Source organism: Corylus avellana, chromosome 1 (assembly GCF_965113065.1).
Source record: "Corylus avellana chromosome 1, dhCorAvel1.hap1.2, whole genome shotgun sequence".
NCBI classification, from domain to species: domain Eukaryota; kingdom Viridiplantae; phylum Streptophyta; class Magnoliopsida; order Fagales; family Betulaceae; genus Corylus; species Corylus avellana.
The window spans coordinates 19717480-19741008 of record NC_142490.1 but is presented as its reverse complement, the minus strand read 5'-3'; the positions used below and the strand labels follow the sequence as shown (position 1 = coordinate 19741008).

Here is a 23529-nt window from a genome sequence, read left to right as displayed (position 1 = left end):
GGAAGGAAATCCTATGAAGGACTAAGAGAATATATTGAGAACTGGTGGTAGGAATTGTTAGGAAAAAAATATTCTCATTTGGACTCTATTTATATAGTCCTAATCACAATTTTACCGTGCCAAACGCACCCTAAACTGTGTTGTGCAAAAACTTTAGCTAGGTGAGTTGGCTTCAAAAAGTGGTTTAACTTATGGGTGGCAAGTCGAGTTTGTATAGTGTCGTGTTGTGAATATACTATATATGGGTGGACATGAATACAACCCATTAAATTAATCGTGTCAAACAACCCTTAAATGGTTTAACTTTTATCATTAGCTCCATTCCAGTCTTTTCTTTTCATTTCAATTTAGTAGAAATTCTTCAAACCTAATTTAAAGAAAAAAATTGTCAACAAAAAATTAGCCAAATGGCATGGTCCATTCAGGAATAGAATGGACCATATCTTTCATAAATTCATCAATAGCATCATGCACATGTGACCATGTCAATGATATAGAGAGCGAAATGTATGTCCAGCATTGGAGCCAAGATTTTGATTCATGGGGGACAAAAATTGAAAAATAAAAATTATAACTTACGAAATAAATAAACACTGGGTCAAGGTTCTTGACACCTCTACAATGAGCTTTTTATACCAAGTGCTAACAAACAAATTGAGCCCATTAATACACGAAGGCACATTTACAAAACAAAATACATTCGTGGTCTTTGTATTTGTACATTGTCTTCTAAGTTCTACCTTCAACTAAACACCGTAACTGTACATTTACCAAAAAATTTCTCTAAAAGTTAGTTTTCAAATAATATGTCACCATCTTATGAGATCGATTATTATGAAAAATGTACTAAATGTACTATAAGATGGTGAAACTTCACTTGGAAACCAATTTTGAGAAAACAAATTTGGCAAGTATAGCATTTCTCGTCTTTCTTTTGTTCACCAGGACACATGGCCTTCTTCTATGAGGCTTACATATTACTCCCTACACGATTAGGAAACTACATATTATTCCTCAAATATTCATATATTCCACTCTTAAAAGTAACCAAACACAAATACTTTCCTACCAGAGGATTCAACATAATTTCTTAGCATTAAACAAGAACTTTTCATCACCAGGAAGTCAGTTTACTTTGAATTAAGATTGACTTGCTAATGTACTAGAAGAGCCAATCCATGTGGAATCTGATGAGTGAACGAGATTATGAGTGTCGCTTGAGGCCGGTCCTAGGACCTGATCAAACAGGTCTTTTAAAGCCTTAAACCTCAACTCATCGCCATAAATACTTGGATCCATGATCAACTCACGAACAACAGTTCGGCCCTCAAGCATGCTCACTACTGCAGACATCGTGGGTCGAAGTGTTGGCGATGGATTAGTGCATAAGAGAGCTACTTTAATGATTCTTACTGCCTCTTCTTTACTGAAGTTAGACCCCAACTTTGGATCCACCAACTCCATCAAGTTCCCTTTTTGTTGTAAAACAAGGGCCTATTTAAGAATGGAAAAGGAAATAAATTAGCATTAGATCGGAAATTAGTGTGCAAATTGATATGCGTAATGCGATCACCATATGCAATTTGGTTTCCATGAAGATAAACTAGTGTGCAGATTGAAACTCTGATGAATATCTATGATATAGGAAAATATAATGACAAAGCCAAATAGAGATGCCATTAAATGATCGATCAGGGCTCAAAATTATGCTTTCGGTTTCATGTATAAGAAAAATTTGACGAAGACCTATCTTACCCAGTCTAGAAGGCACACAAAATCCTCACTGGGTCGAAATTTCGTGTTGTTCTTCCCAGCAACAATTTCCAATGCAACAATTCCAAAACTATATACATCTGCTTTATATGTTAAATAGCCCCATAATGCATATTCTGGTGCCATGTATCCTCTGCATAAAAAGATTAATTTATTAGTAAGGGTTCACTGGTCAGAGGCTACAGGCTTCACTATCATACAACTGTATAACAAAATAATTTTAGCTTCTGGATTTCCCATCTTAGAGATTTTATTGACATCTTGGCAAGCAATCAGTGCCATCAATAAAGCTTGCATTATCTCTCACAAGTTTGTTGCACTTGAAAGAGTGAAAAGTTCAACTAAGAACAAAAAGAAGAGTTAGAATTCTTAACAACTACAGGCCTCGACAAATGCACTTAATATTGATTTTGGTGGAGGACCAACTGTATCTGTTGCTGATATGTGCCCTTGCAAATTGTTAGTTGAAGTCATGCACAATTAGCCATACGGGGAAACCTGAACATATAAATACAATTTTCTGTATATTGCTTACTCCTTGTTTAAGGAGGAGAGTAACAATTAGAGGTAGAATAAAAAATATGAAATTAAAAAGTTTTGACTAACCAGATTTCCAGATGCATTCTAAAGTTTCTGTTTTATGAAAAGTCTGTGCTGTTACTCAATTGCATATAAGCTTGAGGTAAACTAAGTATTAAGTATGTAGATCATAGCTAAGTGCATCATGCTTAGAAAAGAATTTGTGAAGTAGGGATACTAATAAGAATGCAAATGCCGTTGGCTAAGATAAACAACCTACTAGTAATACTTAAGCCATGACCTTTTCCTACAACACATACACAAACTCGTTTATGGAGGCTTCAATTTTCACCTTATTCTGATTTACTATTAGCAGAGAAACTTGACTTAAGAGACATTATGATGCATATTTTGTATGAAAAGTACAGAAGAAAAATTTGATATCAACGTGAAGGAAAGAGATAAAGGTGGCTCACATAGTTCCTGCAACTCGGGTGCTAATGTGGGTGTTCTCCTCTTCGTCGAGCTTGGCCAACCCAAAATCAGAAATTTTAGGGTTAAGGTCCCTATCCAGTAGTACATTGCTAGTTTTGATGTCCCTATGAACAATTTTCAGTGGTGATTCCTCATGCAAGAAAGTCAAACCTCTTGCTATGCCGACACATATTTTATGCCTTGTAGGCCAGTCCAATTTCACTTTGCCTTCCTCTGGACCTGGAGTTGGTGTATATAGCTCAATCAATGATATTGAAAATTATAGTTCAACCTATATGATTCATGCCATTCAATTCCTATTCTTTTTAAAATCAATATAATATACATGCAAAGGATCAAACACAAATCTTACCAAACAAAGCATGTGCAAGGCTATTGTTTTCCATGTATTCATATACCAACAATAATTGGTTTCGTTCAATACAACATCCATACAGTCTAACAAGATTCGGATGTTGTAAACCAGAAATCATTCCTATTTCATTCACGAACTCTCGATTTCCTTGCTTTGATTTAGAAGAAAGTTGCTTAACAGCAATTATGGTACCATCTAATAATGTGCCCTGCATTGAAAGTATAATTTGCATTATTGGTTATGTATAAACTCTATCAGAAAATGTAACGGACCAGTAAAAGTTGTGAAAGAGAGAAGAAAAAATATATATTTAATGCTTTCATACAAAAATAGAAGACAATGATGTAATAGTGGATTACCTTGTATACAGCTCCAAAGCCACCTTCCCCAAGCTTGTTTGCAGCATCAAAATCGTTTGTGGCAATTTTAATTTGTCTAAAGGTAAAAAAACCAGTTTGAAGATCTAATCCTTTCAGCTCTGCAAAACGAATGACGTTAAGATGTTGGACTGCATCTTCAACATTACAAGACTGCTTGGGTGCACTAACTAGTTAACATATCTGAACTACATTACCTTGTTCCCTCGATGTCTTGCCTCCTAAACAGCCTTTCCACCGAAGAATTCCTAAAATCATGAAAACAAGGCTTGACACCAAAACTCCAGTTCCAACCCCAATGAGTATCTTCTTTTTTCTGTCATCGGGAGGGTTGAAATCTGCAGAAAAATATAGCAAAGAACAGTGATTGTAGGACTGCATTTTTTTTCTTTTGTCTGTAGTAGATATAGGTGAATCTAGTGTAAAAGAAGATACTTATCTCGATGATTCAAGACATGGATTAACTAATAAAGAAGAACAAAATAAAGGTTTAAGACAAAAATCTGGATAACTCTTCCACCAAGCTGCACATTAACTTTCTTTCAAGTCTTTTATTTTGCATCCAATAGTTATGGGGATGGCTGCATCCACCATATGTTAAACATCTTTTCTTTTGTCAATCTACTCCCAGAGCAGAAGACATGGAAAATGAGAAATTCAATATTTAGTATGAGATACAGAGAGATAGAGAGAGTGGCATAGATAAGTAATGTCTCCTGATATTAAAGAAGGAACACAGATATAACCTATGTTACTTACCAGAGTCTATGGTGATAGCTGATATAAGAGAACCATATGTTCCTCTCTTTGGGATATCTTTTGTCCCTTTCCCAGCCCAATAAAAGCGAATCTCCAAAGTTTTATACTTAACAACTGCTGTAAAATTCCTAATGACTACTTTGTCAACTCCTTGTGCTTCGTTTTCAATATCAAAATCCTTCAGCACCAATTCATTCTGTGACAAAGTAATTCAGTTAAATTATCTTCTATAGCATACAAAGAAGAAAAACAATCTGATTGACTACCTGTACCTGTATATAAACATCAAACATCCGTCTTCCGACACTGTAAAAAGATCTGTTGTCTCGGAGTATTATCTCAGCAAAATGAAGTTTCACAGTATAATTTCCATTTGCCAAGCAGCGCGTATAATATGTTAGAGAAAGAGGAGAGAGACGTGCATTCATGTATAATTGGGAGTCATTCATTCTGAGCCTGGATACATTTTCTGCTACATAGTCCTTTGAGGTACTCCAAACATCCCAAAAATCTCCAGTGCTACTAAAGCCCCAAGTATCCTGTTTCCTACCAACAAATTTTGCTGCACCTCCCGGCTCTAAATCTGCTTCATATTTGATGTCTCCAATGGTGGTTGCATTTCCACCACAATTTATATGCAATGAGTATTGGTCTGGAGAGTATCATTTCGAGGTAATTAGATGCAACCAAACATGGTAGAAGAGATATTCAATTATGTTTGATAGTTTAATCTTGTTGCTATGCAGGATAAAAGATTGATCGATAATTGAAGAAATATAAATTCTGTTTTGGTTCTAACAGATCTACCTTTTGAACATGGATTATTCTTCAGACACTCTGTAAGTATTCTAGATTAAAATGTAGCAAAAAGAAGCAGAATTAGCATGTAAAAAACAAAATTGAAATAAAATGTAAAAAATAAAAAACAGGCTTCTGCTTCTTAGAAGTTTAACAAATTAGATGCTTACGAGTTGTCTGATCCAAAAAAGCTTCTAAACAAATTTCTGTTGAATTACAAACAAGTTAGTTCTACAAATACAAATTACAAGTAAGATGAAGAAAGCAAAGTTGTAATGCTCAAGTAGGTTGTTGTTAAGAGGGAAAAATTTCTTACAGGGTGTCTGGACAAGTACTTGGTGCAGAGCTCGCAGAAAAATTATTATAAGATAAGTCTATTTGGCTGCACAATGGGGTTAACTTGTCAGATATAAAAACAAACATCAAACAATGGAATGAAAAATTGACACTCATTCTAGGTGATACCACATGGAGGAAGATGAAAATGAAGTTGACAGCAAAATGGGACCATTTCACCCACAACTGGCACCTACTGAGGTCATGCGATGAAGCACCATCCACAGTAGGACTTCATGTATATGTATCTCGATATATATGGTGTTGTGAGTGCATTTATGAGGTTTGTATCCCATATTGAGAAAATATAAAGAGAGTAAGTTGTTAATATACCTAAATAAACCCAAGCCCATTAGCTTAGGCTTTTGGGCTAGAGTGGTGTTCAAAAATATATATTAATGTACTTTTTGTTGACTCCCTTATCGATTATCTTCCTAACATTGATATCAGAGTCATGGTTAGCTTATGTAGTTACTAATACGAGTGTTTTGGCTTGACGTGTTTAGTTTGACTCCGGTAAAAGGATTTGGCTCCGCTCTTGAGTTATAGTTGACAATCTTGGATTTGTAAAAGACTCACACTTGAGGGGGAGTTGGGTCAATAGAGAAGAGACTCACAAATGAGAGAGACATTTGTTGTAAGTGGACTTGTAAGGTTTGTCTCCCACATTGAGAAAATATAAAAAGAGTGAGTGGTTAATATACCTAAGTGGACTCTAAACCCATTAGCTTAGGCTTTTGGGATAGAGTGGTGTCGTATATTAATATACTCTTTGTTCACTCCCTTGGTGATTCTCTTCCTAACATAAGGCATCTTGTTAACAGCTTAAATGAATATGCTTTTGTTGTCCAAAATAAGTGTAATACAAAAATGCATTGAAATCTCACACAAAATTAATGTAGAAGTTTGGATGGAGAACATACTAGCGGCTATCTCTGCTCTTGATCCATTCTGGAATAGGTCCACTAAGCAAGTTGCCCGTCAGATATCTATCTCGTGATCAACAAAATCACATTGCAGTTAGAAACCTTCAGATTGTTACAATTTTAACAAATTCATACAGAAAACAAATATTTAAATTCTAAACTTCTGTGAGCTGATTCCATATGTATGAAGCTTTCAGACGTGACTTGTTATCATAATAGCTCTTTCCAAGTGGATGAGGGTTAAAACTTTTGCCTCATCGCTTCGTTAAGCTACAATCCTAAAGGTAAATACTGTGTCAATATGTGCCTACTTGTATTCTAGTAATTCTTGTTCAAAGTATTTCGTATCTAAACTAGCTGCTGCGCTAACTTTTCTCATAGAAAAGAAAACTTATATAGAATTGCAGTTGTTACATGGAAAAAAAAAATTAACTGTGTACCAAAAGCTTAAGCTATTAGCTACGGTCATCTACGCAAAATCTAAAAAGTAAAGGCCAAAAACCTTTGAATTGTTTTAGGAAGTAAGTCAATGTTGTATTCAAGCTTAAAACACACTAGCAAGGCCCCTAGGCATCATGCTGTAAGTAAGCCTTCCTCGTGAATTTAGATTGCTTACATGGTGTCCAAGCTTGTTAGAACTCCAAAATCTGGAAATTTTCCTTCCAATCTGTTGAAGCTGAGATCTCTGCAAAAGAAAGAAAAGAAAGAAAGAAAGAAAAACAGATCTCATAAGAACATATAATTATAAATAATTTTTCCAGTGAACATGGTAAACATAAGGGATATGTGTGTTTCCCAAATGAGAGTGTTTTGTGGGCAACTTTATAAGGTTGAGAGAAAACAAAAATTAAAGAGGAAGGGAATTGAAAGAGAATGAAATTTGATCAAATGAATTGATTAGGCAAGGAACCCTTTTTTAAGGTCAGATAATAATTTCAATACATTAAAAGGGAAATGCAAAGAAATCCAGGAAAAAACAACTCAAAACATAAAAAGCTTATCAAAATATAAAACACCTTTTTTATTGAAAAATTCACACCTTATTGAAGAAATATTTTACCAAGACAGGAGCGTAACTTTTGCAGGTAGGAATTAACTTATTATTCAAAAAAAAAAAAAAGGATTAGAGTGGATGTGCATCGGGGTGGCTGCACGGCCTCCACAACAAGCATGGGGTGTATTGTGTGGTTTATGTAGTAAAAATCTCTCAGTTATCAAGAACACCTCTGAAAATGCAAGAGGCTTTCATGTCATACCAAACTAGTGAGATGTAATTTCATTATCTTACTAATCTAGGCCTACATTCTGTCTTGGCATTGTAAGTCACATCCATTATAAAGCAGACACCATCCTATCTCTTGAAATCCTAACACCTAATACTACATTCAATTTTGTCAGGCTAACATTAAAATGTCTCCAATTTCAATGAATACGAAATATTAGCATTTAGCACGTTATCAAATTGCAATAAGCCCCACCGGCAGGATAAGTCCACACATGTCAATGTAAATATCATTATAGGTCTTAATCTCCATGTACTTCAAATAGAAAGAAGAATAAACAGAATAATTACAATATTTTCAGCTGTGCCAGTTCTGAGATATATGCAGGGATTGGTCCAGAGATATTGCAACTCCTCAACATCCTGAACCATAAACAAACTTCATGTAAGTGTTGCAACAAGAGGTACATTATTCCAACTGCAGAGAATTTTACAACATAAAAATGCCTTACAATTTTACCAGGCTTCTCATGTTTTGTAATGGCGGAAAAGATGAACCCTCTCCTAGTAAGTCACTAATCCTTCTGCATAGAATTGCATCATCAAGAACTGTTATCGTCTTCAGCAACCATTTTATTAGTTTAAAATCACATGAATGTATCATAGAGATTATGCACTCGAAAATGTTAAATTAGAAAGCAGAACTCACAGCTCGGTCAAATTACTCAAAACAGAAATGCTGGTAGGAATAGGCCCCTCAAAACCACTAGCTTGGATCTCTCTGTTAAGAACACAATTCCAATGGATTCAGATTACACCTGAAAATTCCAGGTAGAAGAGATTTACATAGCATTTTAGTAAAAACCACATACAATTCCTGAAGTTGTTTCCAGCTTCGAAAGAAGTCTGGCATTCTTCCACTGAATTTGTTACTGCTAATCCTACTGCATATGGGCCAAATGGAAAGAAGATTGAGTAAAATAGCTGAAAAATTTTCAAGAAAAAATCTAAAGTTATTGCTAATAAAGCAATGGAAAAGGTTACGACCACTTACAGTTCTTGTAATTTGGTTAGATTAGTGAGAGTGGCAGGCAATTCTAGCGTGAGATTGTTAGCATTAAGAATGCTGCAGTCACCAAATGAAAACTTAAGACCGGTTCAACTAACTCTAATATTAAATTATTACAAAAATCATTGAGAATTTAGAAATGTTATTTGGAAGAAAGAAACACTAACAGTTTCTCCAAGTCCACCAAGTTCCCAAGCTCAGTGGGAACAGGTCCAGAAAACAGGTTGCTCTCTATGGTCCTGAAATACAGTCCTTCAAGATTAGAGCAGGGCTAAACCAAATGAAATTTTAATATAGAGATCCAGAGCATACAGAGATTTAAGAGTGGTAATCTTTCCCAAGTAGTCAATACGCCCTGATAAGTTGTTTGCACTGATGGACCTGCACTTGATTCATTCCATCAGGTTCAGTAGTAAGCTTTTACTGGCTAACCTTGGACAAGAAAGTTTAGCAAGTCATTTACAGATTTTCCAACTTTGTAGAAGCCCATTCCCGTGGTATTGTACCACTGAGGTAGTTCCTGTTGAAATCACTATCAACAAGAGAAAATTTTGATGTTACTATATAAGCTTATAATAATAAGACGAAAAATAAATAATTGGAAGCTCTTCTTACATTGCCTTAAGGTAGGGTAGCTTCACCAGTGATGGTGGAAGCGTACCAGCAAGATCCTGCCCTTTAAGAAATCTGTATGTCAAAAATTAGAAGAAAAATAAAAAAGATGATAGATTACAAATTCCTTATATAAAAAAGGTAATGCCCTGCTCAAGAAATACGGACAATATTAAGAGAAATGTTATTTTGAATTCTCCCAGCATACTCAGTTGATATGGCATGCTCAATCCAACCTTAAATCAATCATAATTAAAACTAACAAACAAATTTAAGAATAGATTAAGCAAGCCACTTCAGCTGAGTATGCTGAGAGAACCACTGTGTCTTATGCTGGGAGAACCACAAAATTCAAGAATAGATTAAGCATGCCACTTCAACTATTTTTTGGTAGGATCAACTGGTAAAGTACTCATAAACTTATTGCTTCTTGCCATTAACCATCATAATAAGAAACTTCAATAAGAATAAAGTTGGCATTATGTGAGTGAAGGGAGCGTACATGTGAACCACGTGGCATACACCATCAGGGTAGGAGCAATTGCAGTTGACAGTATTGTTGTACAATGGCCTCTCATTTGAATATGGTGTTCTCCAGCTTGAGTCATTGCATGGATTTACACTGAAATTCCAGTCTTTCTTCCCCAGTTGTGTAGCAATTTCTCGAAGGGCTTCCACTGCACACATCAAATACATCAAACAGTTATTTGCTCTGTTTCTCTAAGACCCAGATATTAGCTGTAGCTGATGCTAGTTTTCTGTCTGTTTTGTTGCTGTAAACTTCCTTAAGTAGAAACTTCAATCCAGAGATTACAGAAAAAGAAAAACCCATATGCATATACAGAAAAGGAAGCACCTTCATCATCCGGAAGACGCCCTGCTTGTGCTTTGACAAATCTGTTTGCTCCCATGGACATGAGCAGCACTAAAAACACGACAAAACTTAAGGTGGTCTTTGGAAAACAAGGCGGGCTTGCCATCTTCTCCTCCACGAATCAACAAATTAGTTTGCTTTCAAACTTGCATGGAGATGCAGATATGTTTACATATATAGCATCACCGAATCGTTGAATTTTCCTTTGAAAACCTTTGGCTGGTCGTCGTAGATTTGTCGCATCCGTTGATTAGTAGAAATTGCCAATTGGACTGTTTATGTCGACTACAATCCATCTGGGTTTTGGATTAGTATGACCGCCCCTTTGACTAATTAACGCTATTGCTTTTATAGAGGGACTTCAAAGTTTGAAAGAGAAGAAACAACTAGATTGTTTATGAATATTTTATACATGGCAAATGCTCTCTATCCAAGGTTTTCCTGAGCTGAAGCCATGGCCATACATACTAGGATTCAACAGATTAGGAATATATATATATATATATATGGATTCAGCACGTCAAAACCCATGGCTATAATGGCTACGATGACTTTTTGACAAAAGAAAAGCGAGAGAAGCCGTGGCTTGTTCCTAGTGCACCGAAAGAGTAAAAGACCAAAAGAAAAAATTTAATAATATGTGTACGACTTCTTAAGACACCTTGTCGTTGCAAACACCTCTATCCGAAGTTTGTATAATTTGATATCAAAGTCATCCATTAAGAATAAGATTGGACATAAATTGTCAAGTATGAGATAGAAGAGGCGACAAGTATGTATAGGCATTGAATACTCATAGATAGATAAGTAGAGTCACCAAATACAAAAAGGCTATCGAGTGAGTGTCGATAGAGTGATTTGATGCGGACTTCGGCTGCAAAGCATGATAGAATGTTATGATCTTAAGTAACTATGTGTATATAAGCTCTTAAACACTATCTCCATATAAATTGATTTGAAACAAATTTTGAGTAGAACTCATTATTAAGAATCTGCTTAATTTTGAGTCAAACGTTTACCGTTAAAGTTGAACAACTTTGTGCTTTCTGTGACATCAACAGACAGTGCATGGTCGATTTTATTGACGCATTTTCCTTGTCTTATTTTGCTTTCAACTGCTTAATTTTCCGTAACTCTACAGTTTGAGATGTTTGTGATGCAAATTGATAAGCATGGGATTCCTTGTATGATACTCCTCTGTGTGTCGGCCGGCCGGAGATGTTAGAAATTAAAGTAAAAAAACATGTCTAGATCTGATTGAAGAAGTAAACAAATCAGTTGCGTCCAACAATTGCCAACGAAAAAGAGGGATAATGCATGAACCAATCATTTATTGCGACAAGTGCTAGATTTTTCGGTGTTAAAAATAATATTATTATATCAATATCCTATTTATTGTGTATGTCAAAAATTATTTAAAACATTGAGCAGTGATATGCAGCACACTGGTGTGCATGAACAGTCATGCACGCCAGTGTTATTTAATTATAAAATATAATTAAATAATTATTTAAACAGTAAAAAAGAATAAAATATTTTAACACTGGCGTACATAACTGTTCATACACGCCAGTGTGCTGCATATCACTAACCTAAAATATCTAGTTGCATAGAGAATATGTAATAATTTATATAGTAATTACAACTATCAAACTACAAGAAAAAAGTGTTCATTGTCTAGTGGATAGGACAAAGAGTCTTCACAACTTTTAGAATATGTTAAAATCTTATTGGGAGGCAACTTATTTGATGTCCTTTTTTGATACTTGTATAGGAATGTTAAGAGTAAAGTTTAAGTCAAGAATTCCAAGTTTAAGTCATTCTAGGGTAGATTTATACTCAACTAGCTACAACTAGTCAGGCTCAGTTTTATTCTACCATTATTCTTCACATGTCACTGTGGGGGTAGATTTATACACAACTGCAATTTGTTATGTTCAATTTCATTCTACCATTATTCCCTTTTTTTTAAAAAATAAAAATAAAAAAAGGTAAATATATTATAAATCCCTAAGTCAACGCGCCAAAAATGTAAAATCCCTAAATTTTTTTTTTTTTTTCAAATTTTTACTCTCTGAGTTAATCAAAATGCCAAATAAATCTCCACCGTTAAATTTTCTCAAATTTTTGTAACACAAATTAGTCCCAATCAAAACGCACCATTTTGATTGGAACTAACTTCAGTCTAGTTTTTGATCTTACGTGACCACAGTGAATACATAGAATCAAAACTCATCATTTTGTAAATGGACCCAGTAATAATGAAATCACAGCAACCCCTCCTTCATCAATCACTCTCTTCCTAGCGGTGGCATGAGCTGCCACAACTTGTCGAAGCTCCTTGAAGGCTTGAACTCTAGCTTGACCCTTGACCTTCTTTAGCGAGAAGCTCCGATACCCTTCCCTGTATGTCTTCCAATTTCTTTTTCATAAGCAAATACTTTAGTTGGTGAGTTTTGATTCTATGTGTCCACTGTGAACACGTAGGATCAAAAACTTGAATGAAGTTAGTCCCAATCAAAACGGTGTGTTTTGATTGAGACTAATGGGTGGACACATAGGATCAAAACTTGAGTGAAGTTAGTCCCAATCAAAACACACTGTTTTGAATCTTTTGATTGGGATTAACGGGCGTAACACAAATTTGAGAAACTTTAATGGTGGGGATTTATTTAGCATTTCGATTAACACAAGGAGTAAAAAATTAAAATTTTTTTTTTGGGATTTTACAGTTTTGGCGGGTTGGATCATGAATTTATAATATATTTACCCTTAAAAAATAAAAAATAAAATAAATAAATCAGCCTTAGTATGTCTCCATGGGGAGTTTCTATGGTTGTTCTTGAAGAAAAGAGATGGATTTATGCACATGTGATATCTAAGGAAGGCGTCTTTGCATGTGGATTCAAGCAAAGATTGAACCGGTTGCCAAGTGGGAGACACCGACCAACATTCAAGAAGTTCGCACCTTTCTGGGGCTGGTCGAGTACTATCAGAAATTTGTTGAAAGATTCTCTGAAATCTCTGATCCATTGACCACATTAACAAGGAAAAATGCTCAGTATATCTGAATTAAAGCTTGTGAGGAAATAAAGCTACTAGAAGTTAAAGCGGAGGCTAGTTAATCGATTACTTTCACAACATGCCATAATCTAAATCATCAACTTTGGGTAGATTATCATCTGTTGATCCAATATTTCTCCCTAAATTCCACAGGAAACACAAGTTTGCTGCAAAAGGGGTATCACATCACAACTTCTCAGGTAAAGCCAGGGAAAATAGCATGAGCTACCATATCAAATGTTTTAATCATGTAAATATTGAATTTCTTCTAATTAATGTATCTTCAACTCCAAGTTACAACATTTTTTAACCCAAGAATGGTAACCAAACACAAATATTTTACAACCAGAGGATTTAATATAATTTCTTATCATTAAGCAAAAAATTTCATCACCGGGAGGGCAATTTTATGCTCATTTTACCGAGAATTAAGATCGACTTGATAATGTAGTAGAAGAGCCGATCCACGTGGCATCTGATGATTGAATGAGACTTTGAGTGTCACTTGAGCTCTGTCCTAGGATCTGATCAAACTGGTCTCTTAAAGCCTTAAATCTCAACTCATCACCATAAATACTTGGATCCATGATCAACTCATGAACAACAGTTCGACCTTCAAGCATGCTCACTACTGCAGACATTGTGGGTCGAAGTGCTGGCGATGGATTAGTACATAAGAGAGCTACTTTAAGGATTCTTACTGCCTCTTCTTTACTGAAGTTAGACCCCAAGTTTGGATCCACCAACTCCATCAAGTTTCCTTTTTGTTGTAAAACAAGGGCCTATATAAGAATGGAGAAAAAAATGGACAAGGAAACAAATTAGCATTAGATGATAAGTTTATAACTTATAATGAAAACCAAAAATGAAATTTTTTCCAAGATTCATGATATTTGTATGTTGTCAACATTCTGATCTCAAACATTTCATATTATATCGTTATTCACGGCTCCTCTACAAATTGAAGAACACCTATCTTACCCAATCTAGAAGGCACACAAAATCCTCATTAGGTCGAAATTTCATGTTGTTCTTCCCAGCAACAATTTCCAATGCAACAATTCCAAAACTATATACATCTGCTTTATATGTTAAATACCCCCATAATGCATATTCTGGTGCCATGTATCCTCTGCAAAAAAAGATCATTCTATTAGTAAGGGTTCACTGGTAGGAGGTTACAAGCTTCACTATCAAACAACTACATAACAGAAGAATTTTGTCCTTGGAAATTGTTAATTAAAGCAGTCATGCACCATTAGCCATACAGGGAAACCTGAACATATAAATACAATTTTCATGGTACTGCACCAGCTAATAAGAGTGCAATTAGATTGCAATTGTAGATCATACCAGTGTTTCGTGCCTAGAAAATGATTTGTGAAGCAGAGATACTAACACGAGTGCAATTAGATTGCAAAAGCAGATAGCTAACATAGACAACCTAGTAGAAATAGATAAGCCAGGACTTTCTCCATGGTACTGCACATGCTCAAACTCGTGTATGGATAACTTCAATTTCCACCTTATTTGGATTTACTATTATGGCAAGAAACTTGACTTAAGAGACATTATCATGCGTATTGTCTTAAAAACAGAAGAAAATGTTCATATCAGAGTGAAGGAAATATATAAAGATAGCTCACATAGTTCCTGCAACTCGGGTGCTAATGTGGGTGTTCTCCTCTTCATCGAGCTTGGCCAACCCAAAATCAGAAATCTTAGGTGTAAGGTCCCTATCCAGTAGTACATTGGTAGTTTTGATGTCCCTATGAACAATTTTCAGTGGTGATTCCTCATGCAAGAAAGTCAGTCCTCTTGCTATGCCGACGCATATTTTATGCCTTGTAGGCCAGTCCAATTTCACTCCGCCACCCTCTGGATCTGCAATTGGTGCATATAGCTCAATCAATGATATGATTCATGGCTTTCAATTCCTATTATTCATGCCAAGGATAAAACACAAAGCTTACCAAACAAAGCATGTGCAAGGCTATTGTTTTCCATGTATTCATATACCAACAATAATTGATTTCGTTCAATACAACATCCATACAGCTTAACAACATTCGGATGTTGTAAACCAGAAATCATTCCTATTTCATTCACGAACTCTCGATTTCCTTGCTTTGATTTAGAAGAAAGTTGCTTAACGGCAATTATGGTACTATCTAATAAAGTGCCCTGCATTGAAAGTATGGATTATTGGTTATGTATAAACTGTATCCGAAAATGTAACGAACCAGTAAAAGTTGTGAAAGAGAGAATATATATATATATATAATGCTTTCACACAAAGATAGAAGACGATGATGGAATAGTAGATTACCTTGTATACAGCTCCAAAGCCACCTTCCCCAAGCTTGTTTGCAGCATCAAAATTGTTTGTGGCAACTTTAATTTGTCTAAAGGTAAAAAAACCAGTTTGCAGATCTAATCCTTTCAGCTCTGCAAAAGGAACGAGGTCAAGTTGTTGGACTGCATCCTAAACATTACAAGAATGCTTGGGTGCTCTGACTAGTTAGTACATCTGAACTAAATTACCTTGTTCCCTTGATGTCTTGCCTCCTAAATAGCCTTTCCAACGAAGAATTCCTAAAATCATGAAAACAAGGCTTGACAACAAAACTGCAGTTCCAACAGCAAGGAATATCTTCTTTTTTCTGTCATTGGGAGGCTTGAAATCTGCAGAAAAAGGTAGCAAACAACAGTGATTGTAGGACAGCATTTTGTTTCTAGTCTGTACTAGCATAAACGTATATATAGGCGAATCTAATGTAAAAGAGGATACTTCTCAATGGTTCAAGACATGGATTAACTAATAAAGAAGAACAAAAGAAAGGTATAAGAGAAAAATCTGGATAAGTCTTCCACCAAGCTGCACATTAACTTTCTTTCAAGTATTTTATGTTGCATCCAGTGGTTATGGGGATTGCTGCATCCACATTAATTTAAACTCCTTTATTTTGTCAATCTACTCCAAGAGTACAAGACATGGAAAATAGAGAAATTCAACACAGTATGAGAGAGAGAGAGTGGCATAATGTAGTAATGTCTCATGATGTTAAAGAAGGAACACAGAAGGTACAACCTATATTACTCACCAGAGTCTATGGTGATAGCTGATATAAGAGGACCATATGTTCCTCTCTTTGGGATATCTTTTGTCCCTTTCCCAGCCCAATAAAAGCGAACCTCCAAAGCTTTATTGTTAACAATTGCTGTAAAATTCATAATGACAGCTTTGTCAACTCCTTGTGCTTCCTTTTCAATATCAAAATCCTTCAGCACCAAGTCATTCTGTAACAAAAGTAATTCAGTTGAATTATCTTCTATAGCATACAGAGAAGGAAAACAATCTCATTGACCACCTCTACCTGTATATAAACATCAAACATCCGTCTTCCGACACTGTAAAAAGATCTATTGTCTCGGAGTATTATCTCAGCAAAATGAAGGTTCACAGTATAATTTCCATTTGCCAAGCAGCGCGCATAATATGTAAGAGATAGAGGAGAGAGACGTGCATTCATGTATAACAGGGAGTCATTCATTCTGAGCCTGGATTCATTTTCTGCTACATAGTCCTTTGAGGTACTCCAAACATCCCAAAAATCTCCAGTGCTACTAAAGCCCCAAGTATCATCTCTCATGCGAACAAATTTTGCTGCACCTCCCGGCTCTAAATCTTCTTCATACTTGATGTCTCCAATGGTGGTTGCCCTTCCACCACAATTTATATGCAATGAGTAATGATCTGGAGAGTATCATTACAAGGTAATAAGGTGTAAACCAAACATGATAGAAGATATATTCAATGATGTTTGATAGTTTAATCTTGTTGTTATGCAGTATAAAAGATTGGCCAATTTCTTCTGTCTTTTTTTTTTTGTTTTTAATAAAAATTTGAAAAAGTAAAAATACTGTTTTGGGTCTAACAAATGTACCTTTTGAACATGGATTATTCTTCAGACACTCTGTAAGTATTCTAAAATAAAATATAGCACAAAGAAGAAGAATTAGGATGTTAAAAACAGAATTGAAACAAAACATAGAAAATAAAAAAGAGGGTCCTCCTTCTTAGAAGTTTAATATATTAGATGCTTACGAGTTGTCCGATCTAGAATAGCTTCTGAACAAATTTCTGTGGAATAAAAAGTTAGTTCCACAAATAAAAATTACAAGTAGATGAAGGAAGCAAGTTGTAATGATCAAGTATGTTTCTGTTAAGGGGAAAAAATTTTCTTACAGGGTGTCTGGACAAGTATTTGGTGCAGAGCTCGTGGAAAAATTATTATAAGATATGTCTATTTGGCTGCACAAAAGAATAATTCTTTTAGTCTTTGCAATCCATCCCCTTCACCCCACCCCACTAAAACAGTATTGCGATCTATTTACAATATCACAACATTTCTAAGAATTCATACTGGATTTTTTGAAGCTAAACAAACGCTGGTGCCATTTGGGATTAACTTGCCAGATATAAAAGAAAACATCAAATAATGGAATGAAAAATTGAAGCTCTTCCGAGGTACTTGGAGGAAGATGGAAATGAAGTTGACAGGAAAAGGGTCAACCACTGGACATGGGAGAATGTTCCCCACAACTGACACCTACTGAGGTCAGCCGATGAAGCACCATCCACAGTAGGATTTCATGTATATGTATCTAGATATATAAGGCATTATGTTAACAACTTAAATGAATATGCTTCAGCAGTCCAAAATAAATCTATTACATAAATAAATGGAAATCTCATGCAAAATTAATGTAGAATTTAGGATGGAAAACATACTAGCGGCTATCTCTGCTCTTGATCCATTCTGGAATAGGCCCACCGAGAAAGTTGCCCGTCAGATATCTATCCCATGATCAACAAAAATCACATTGTCATTAGAAAAGTTCAGATTGTTCCTATTTGAAACATTTATACAGAAAAAATATTTAAATTCTAAACTTCAGTGAGCTAATTCCATATGTATGAAGCCTTCAGACATGTCTTGTTATCATAATAGCCCATTCCAAGTGGATGAGACTTCAAAATTTTGCCTCATCACTTTGTTAAGCTAGAATCCTAAAGGTGACGTCTGTGTGAATATGTGCTACTTGTAATCTAGTAATTCTGGTTCAAAGCATTTAGTATCTAAACTAGCTGCTGCATTAACTTTTCTTATAGAAAACTTATGTAGAATTGCAGTACTTGCATGGTAATAAAGTTAAAGAACTGTGTACCAAAAGCTTAAGCTATTAGCTAGGGTCATCTATGCAAAAACTGAAAAAAAAAAAAAAAAAAAAAAAGACCAAAAACCTTTGAATTATTTTAGGAAGTAAGTCAATGTCGTATTCAAGCTTAAGACACACTAACTAGGCCCCTAGGCATCATGCTGTAAGTTAGCCATCCTCATGAATTTAGATTCCTTACATGGTGTCCAAGCTTGTTAGAACTCCAAAATCTGGAATTCTTCCTTCCAATCTGTTGAAGCTGAGATCTCTGCAAAAGAAAGAAAGAAAAACAGATGTCATAAGAACAAAAAACTATAAATAATTTTTCTAGTGAACATGGTAAACATAAGAGCTACGTGTGTTTCCTAAATGAGATTGTTTTGTGGGGAACGTTATAAGGTCGAGAAAAAACAAAAAGTAAAGAGGAAGGGAATTCAAAGAGAAGGAAATTGTTAAAGTGAATTTATTAGGCAAGGGACCCTTTTTTTAGGTCTGATAACAATTTCATTACATTAAAAGGGAAATGCAAAGAAATTCCAGTCAAAATATAAGACACTTTTTTACAAAACATTTCACACCTTATTGAAGGAATAGTTTAACACAACAGGTGTTTAACTTTTGCAGGAAGGAATTAACTTCTTAAAAAATCAAAAAAGAAAAAAATGATAAGTGTAGTCGTGTGGCCACCCGATCTGGTCGAGGTGGCTACGCACGCCTGCCTCTCTGCACAGCCGCCTCTGTCACGGTTTGAGGTGGCTCTGTGGCCACCAAAACAAGCCTAGTGGTTGTGCGGCCACCCTACTCTTTCATTGAGGGAGTGGTCGTGTGGCCACCTTATTTAAAATTTTTGTAATGCCACCCTTTCCGTTAGAGTTTGGGGTTAAATCAGACAGCAAATGAGTGAAATGATCTTTATTAAAATTATAAAATTACCTTAATTAAATCATTTTTTTCAAAAAAAAAGGGGGTGGGTATTTTGGAAAACATTTACAAGGCCTCCGTTAGTATTTAACAGAAAATTCTAACGAGTGAGTTACATTGCAAACTTTTTAAAGTTAGACACACTAAATTGAGAGTTTTTCAACTTTAAGGGGTGAATGCAAAAGGGATTAAAGTTCAGGAGAATTAAGCGAAGTTTTATTATATGTTTTAATTTCCATGTTCTTCACTAAAAAGTAGAAAGAAGAATAAACAGAGTAATTACAATATTTTCAGCTGTGCCAATTCTGAGATATATGCAGGGATTGGTCCAGAGATATTGCAACTCCTCAACATCCTGAACCATAAACAAACTTCATGTGATGTAAGTGTTGCAACAAGAGGTACATTATTCCAATTGCAGAGCATTTTACAACATAAAAATGCCTTACAATTTTGCCAGGTTACTCATGTTCCGTAGTGGTGGAAAAGGTGAACCCTCTCCTGGTAAGTCACTAACCCGTCTGCATAGAATTGCATCATGAAGAACTGTTATTGTCTTCAGCAATACATTTTATTAGTTTAAAAATGAAATGAATGTATCATAGACATTATGCACTCAAGAATGTTAAATGAGATAGCAGAACTCACAGCTCTGTCAAATCACTCAAGACAGAAATGCTAGGAGGAATAGGCCCCTCAAAACCACTAGCTTGCATCTCTCTGTTAAGAACACAATTCCAATGGATTTAGATTACACCTGAAAATTTCAGGTAGAAGAGATTTACATAGCATTGTAGTAAGTAAAAAAAATCACATACAATTTCTGAAGTTGTTTCCAGCTTTGAAAGAAGTCAGGCATTCTTCCAGTGAAGTTGTTACTGCTAATCCTACTGCATATGAGCCAAATCGAAACAAGATTGAGTGAAATAAAAAGCTGAATATTTTCAAAGAAAAATCTAAAGTTACTGCTAGTAAAGCAATGGAAAAGATTACAACCACTTACAGTTCTTTTAATTTGGTCAGATTAGTAAAAGTGGCAGGCAACACTCCCATGAGATTGTTAGCATTAAGAATGCTGCAGTCACCAGAAGAAAACTTAAGACCGGTTCAACTAACTCTAATGTTAAATTATTACAAAAATCACTGAGAATTTAAAATGATTAATCAAATGTAATTTGGAAAAAAGAAAGGAGGAAGAAAGAAAGACTGACAGTCTCTCCAAGTCCACCAAGTTCCCAAGCTCAGGAGGAACAGGTCCAGAAAACAGGTTGCTCTCTATGGTCCTGAAATAGAGTCCTTTAGGATTACAGCAGGGCTAAACCAAATGAAACCTCATAATAATTTAACAAAGAGATCCAGAGCATACAGAGCTTTAATAGTGGTAATCTTTCCCAAGTAATCAATATGTCCAGATAAGTTGTTTGCACTGATGGACCTGCACTTGATTCATTCTATTAGTTCAACAATTAGCTTTTACTTGCTGACCTTGGACATGAAAATTTAGTAAGTCATTTACAGATATTCCAACTGTGTAGAAGCCCATTCTTTTGGTATTGTACCACTAAGGTAGTTCCTATTGAGATCCCTATCAAGAAGAAAAAAAAAAGAAGAAGTGAGCTGTTAGTACAGAAGCTCCAAGTCTAATTGGAAGAAAAACAAATAATTGGAAGCTCTTACATTGCCTTAAGGTAGGGTAGCTTCACCAATGCTGGTGGAAGTCTACCAGCAAGATCCTGCCCTTTAAGAAATCTGCATGACAAATTTTCCTTTAAAAAAATGATAGATTACAAATTTCGTGGTAAAAACTTCATGGTAAGGTCCTAGATTAAATAGATGACTTAAAAAAAACAAAAACAAAAACAAAAACAAAAACAAAAACAAAACAAAAAAGAAGATGCAACTCCATTGTTACTCAACCAAGTTACATATCATATTCATACACTTAAGATTGAACTTCTCAATAAAGGAAGGGAGCTTACATGCTAACCACGTGGCATACACCATTAGGGAAGGAGCAATTGCAGTTGACAGTATTGTTGTACAATGGCCTGTCAACTGAAGATGGTGTTATCCAGTTTGAGTCATTGCATGGATCTACACTGAAATCCCAGTCTTTCTTCCCCAGTTGTGTAGCTATTTCGCGGAGGGCTTCCACTGCACACATCAAACACACATCAACTTCCCTACCAAGATTTGAAAAAACAAAAACAAAAAACCCATCTTTTCTACACAGTTATTTCCTCTGTTTCTAAGACCCAGATATTAGCTGATATATAATGGTGGTTTTCACTCTGTTTCGTTACTGTAAAGGCACACCCAAATGGCATCCAGCCATCAATAAGTAGAAACTTCAATCTAGAGAGATACCATTTGCATCAACTTGAGTTTAACCAACAAACAAAAAGAAAACCCATTTGCATATACAATAAAAAGAAGAACCTTCATCGTCCGGAAGACGCCCAGCTTGTGCTTTGACGACTTTGTTTGCTCCCATGCAAATGAACAGCACTATAATCACAGTAAAACTAAAGGTGGTTTTTGCAATACAAGGCTGGCAGAAGAATCCCATTTCTCCTCCACCAATCAACTTGGTTTGGCGTATGCTTTGCCTTCAAACTTGCCGGAGAAATGCAGATGTGTATACATTTCCCATAGCCATTTCTTTATTGTTATATATATATATATATATATTTGTCTCTTTACTGTTATATTTTGGACTCCATAGACTACTTGCCTTCTGCCCATGCCTTTTGCTGAGAGTGAGTTGGTCAGATACTTGATCCATCATTTAATATGATATCATCAAGATTGGTTCTTAAAGCCAATCCATCTGGCCTTTGGATCTGTGTGCCCGCTAGGTCTTTGACTAAATGGTTTCATGAATATTTTTATATATAATGCTCTTTAATCTTTATCCAAGGTTTCAAAGCTTACATTACGGAAATAATTTCAATTCTTTTATAAAACAATATCTAAGTAGAACCAGTAACAGATATAAGTGGGGGCGACCCAGGGGCGGGCGCCCCTGGTAAAAGAAAAGTTTTTTAAAATTTTTAAGTAAAAATTTGAAGGGTACCCCTAGTAAAAATAAAAACTCTCCGGACTCCAACCTGCCCAGCAAAATCCAAAAATATACCCCTACAAATTTTTTATTTTCTCTATTAGACTAGAGAGGACTGGCTGGACTGCAATGTCCAAAAAAATTTTAATAAATAAAAAATAAAAATAAAATAGAAGTGTTTTCCTGCTTTCCACTGAACACGCCAAAATTTACAAGGCCCGCTACAAGATAAGAAGAAGAAAAAGTTGGGTCTTGAATCTAGTTGTGGCCGTGTCTCAGTTAGTCAGTGACTCAGTGTGTGACTCAGTGTGTGGGTGAAAGTGAAACACTAGACAAAAAAAAAAAAAAAAAAAAAAAAGAAGAAGAGAAGGTGATTCGTGAAGAGTGGTGATGAAGAAAGTAATTTGTCATTATCTTCTTTCTTTCTAGAATTGCTTAGGAAAAAAAAAAAAAATTGTTGAGATAGTAGCCGGAAAATAGTCTTTAAAATTATTTTTACTTTTTAGTCTTTAATTGATAGTAAAACTCACAAGAATATTATTGCTTTGAAAAAAAAATAAAGACAATTTAATTATAAACAAGAATATTGCTTTAATTATTTGTTTTTATTGGTTTGCAGCATTGTTAGACTAACTCCATTTTGTGGTCAGTGTGTTTTCAAGAGATTCTTCAAGATAATTAATTCACTAAAAGGTACTCATTTTTCTTATACACTTATAGTCATTTAATTGTATTTAGTTTATTTCGCAAGTAATTTAAATTATTATGTGTTTGTGATGTTGTTAGATGAAGATTTTTAATAATTACTTTGATCTTTGTATTTTTCTTTGTTGGGTAATTTGATGAGTTTGATTTGCTTCATGATACATATACTATGGTATAATTTATTTTTTGATTGTATTTATCATATTATAATAAAAATTATAATACATAAAGAGAAAACAAAATTATCATTATGTTTTATTATTTTTTTGCGCCCCTAGAAACTCCAATTCCTAAATCCGCCATTGCGTAGAACAATGAGAACGCCATGAGGAACCGTAACATTTCTCTTTATAGAATTCTATGATTTTTCAATCTTGATTAGGATTTAAAATTAGTGTATCTAACGATATATTTATATACTGTCAAATGCATCAACTTTAA

The 23529-nt window shown here is 35.0% G+C and overlaps 1 protein-coding gene and 1 pseudogene across 2 annotated transcripts; both read right to left on the bottom strand.

Annotated features, from left to right (window-relative positions):
- Nucleotides 1-554: 554 nt before the first annotated feature.
- On the bottom strand, nt 555-10577 carry LOC132168625 (putative leucine-rich repeat receptor-like serine/threonine-protein kinase At3g14840). The gene is made up of 24 exons (XM_059579626.2): nt 10098-10577; nt 9744-9918; nt 9245-9316; nt 9093-9161; nt 8942-9010; nt 8797-8868; nt 8615-8686; nt 8433-8504; nt 8270-8341; nt 8073-8144; nt 7912-7983; nt 6955-7023; nt 6336-6401; nt 5393-5458; nt 5247-5282; nt 5086-5126; nt 4551-4930; nt 4279-4474; nt 3717-3857; nt 3502-3620; nt 3140-3350; nt 2769-3006; nt 1756-1906; nt 555-1494 (listed from the first exon to the last, which is right to left on the bottom strand). The coding sequence occupies exons 1-24, from the start codon at nt 10219-10221 to the stop codon at nt 1141-1143; spliced, it is 3009 nt and encodes a 1002-aa protein (XP_059435609.2). The 5' UTR covers nt 10222-10577; the 3' UTR covers nt 555-1140.
- Nucleotides 10578-13416: 2839 nt separating this feature from the next.
- On the bottom strand, nt 13417-21980 carry LOC148588072 (putative leucine-rich repeat receptor-like serine/threonine-protein kinase At3g14840; annotated as a pseudogene). The gene is made up of 24 exons (XR_015911527.1): nt 21762-21980; nt 21302-21476; nt 21000-21071; nt 20839-20907; nt 20689-20757; nt 20534-20605; nt 20326-20397; nt 20141-20212; nt 19971-20042; nt 19772-19843; nt 19606-19677; nt 18601-18669; nt 17974-18039; nt 17428-17493; nt 17287-17322; nt 17126-17166; nt 16556-16935; nt 16283-16478; nt 15723-15863; nt 15508-15626; nt 15152-15362; nt 14825-15062; nt 14160-14310; nt 13417-13960 (listed from the first exon to the last, which is right to left on the bottom strand). The product of XR_015911527.1 is annotated as a putative leucine-rich repeat receptor-like serine/threonine-protein kinase At3g14840 (transcript).
- Between the last annotated feature and the right edge of the window lie 1549 nt (nt 21981-23529).

What these genes read in the sequence shown, in the direction of transcription:
- LOC132168625 (XM_059579626.2), bottom strand. Translation starts at nt 10,221, where the DNA reads ATGGCAAGCCCGCCTTGTTTTCCAAAGACCACCTTAAGTTTTGTCGTG. An exon ending in AAGAGCAGAGATAGCCGCTA is followed by an intron (nt 5,459 to 6,335) that starts GTATGTTCTCCA and finishes CCCATTGTGCAG; the next exon opens with CCAAATAGACTTATCTTATA. An exon ending in ACCCGAGTTGCAGGAACTAT is followed by an intron (nt 1,907 to 2,768) that starts GTGAGCCACCTT and finishes CTTTTTATGCAG; the next exon opens with AGGATACATGGCACCAGAAT.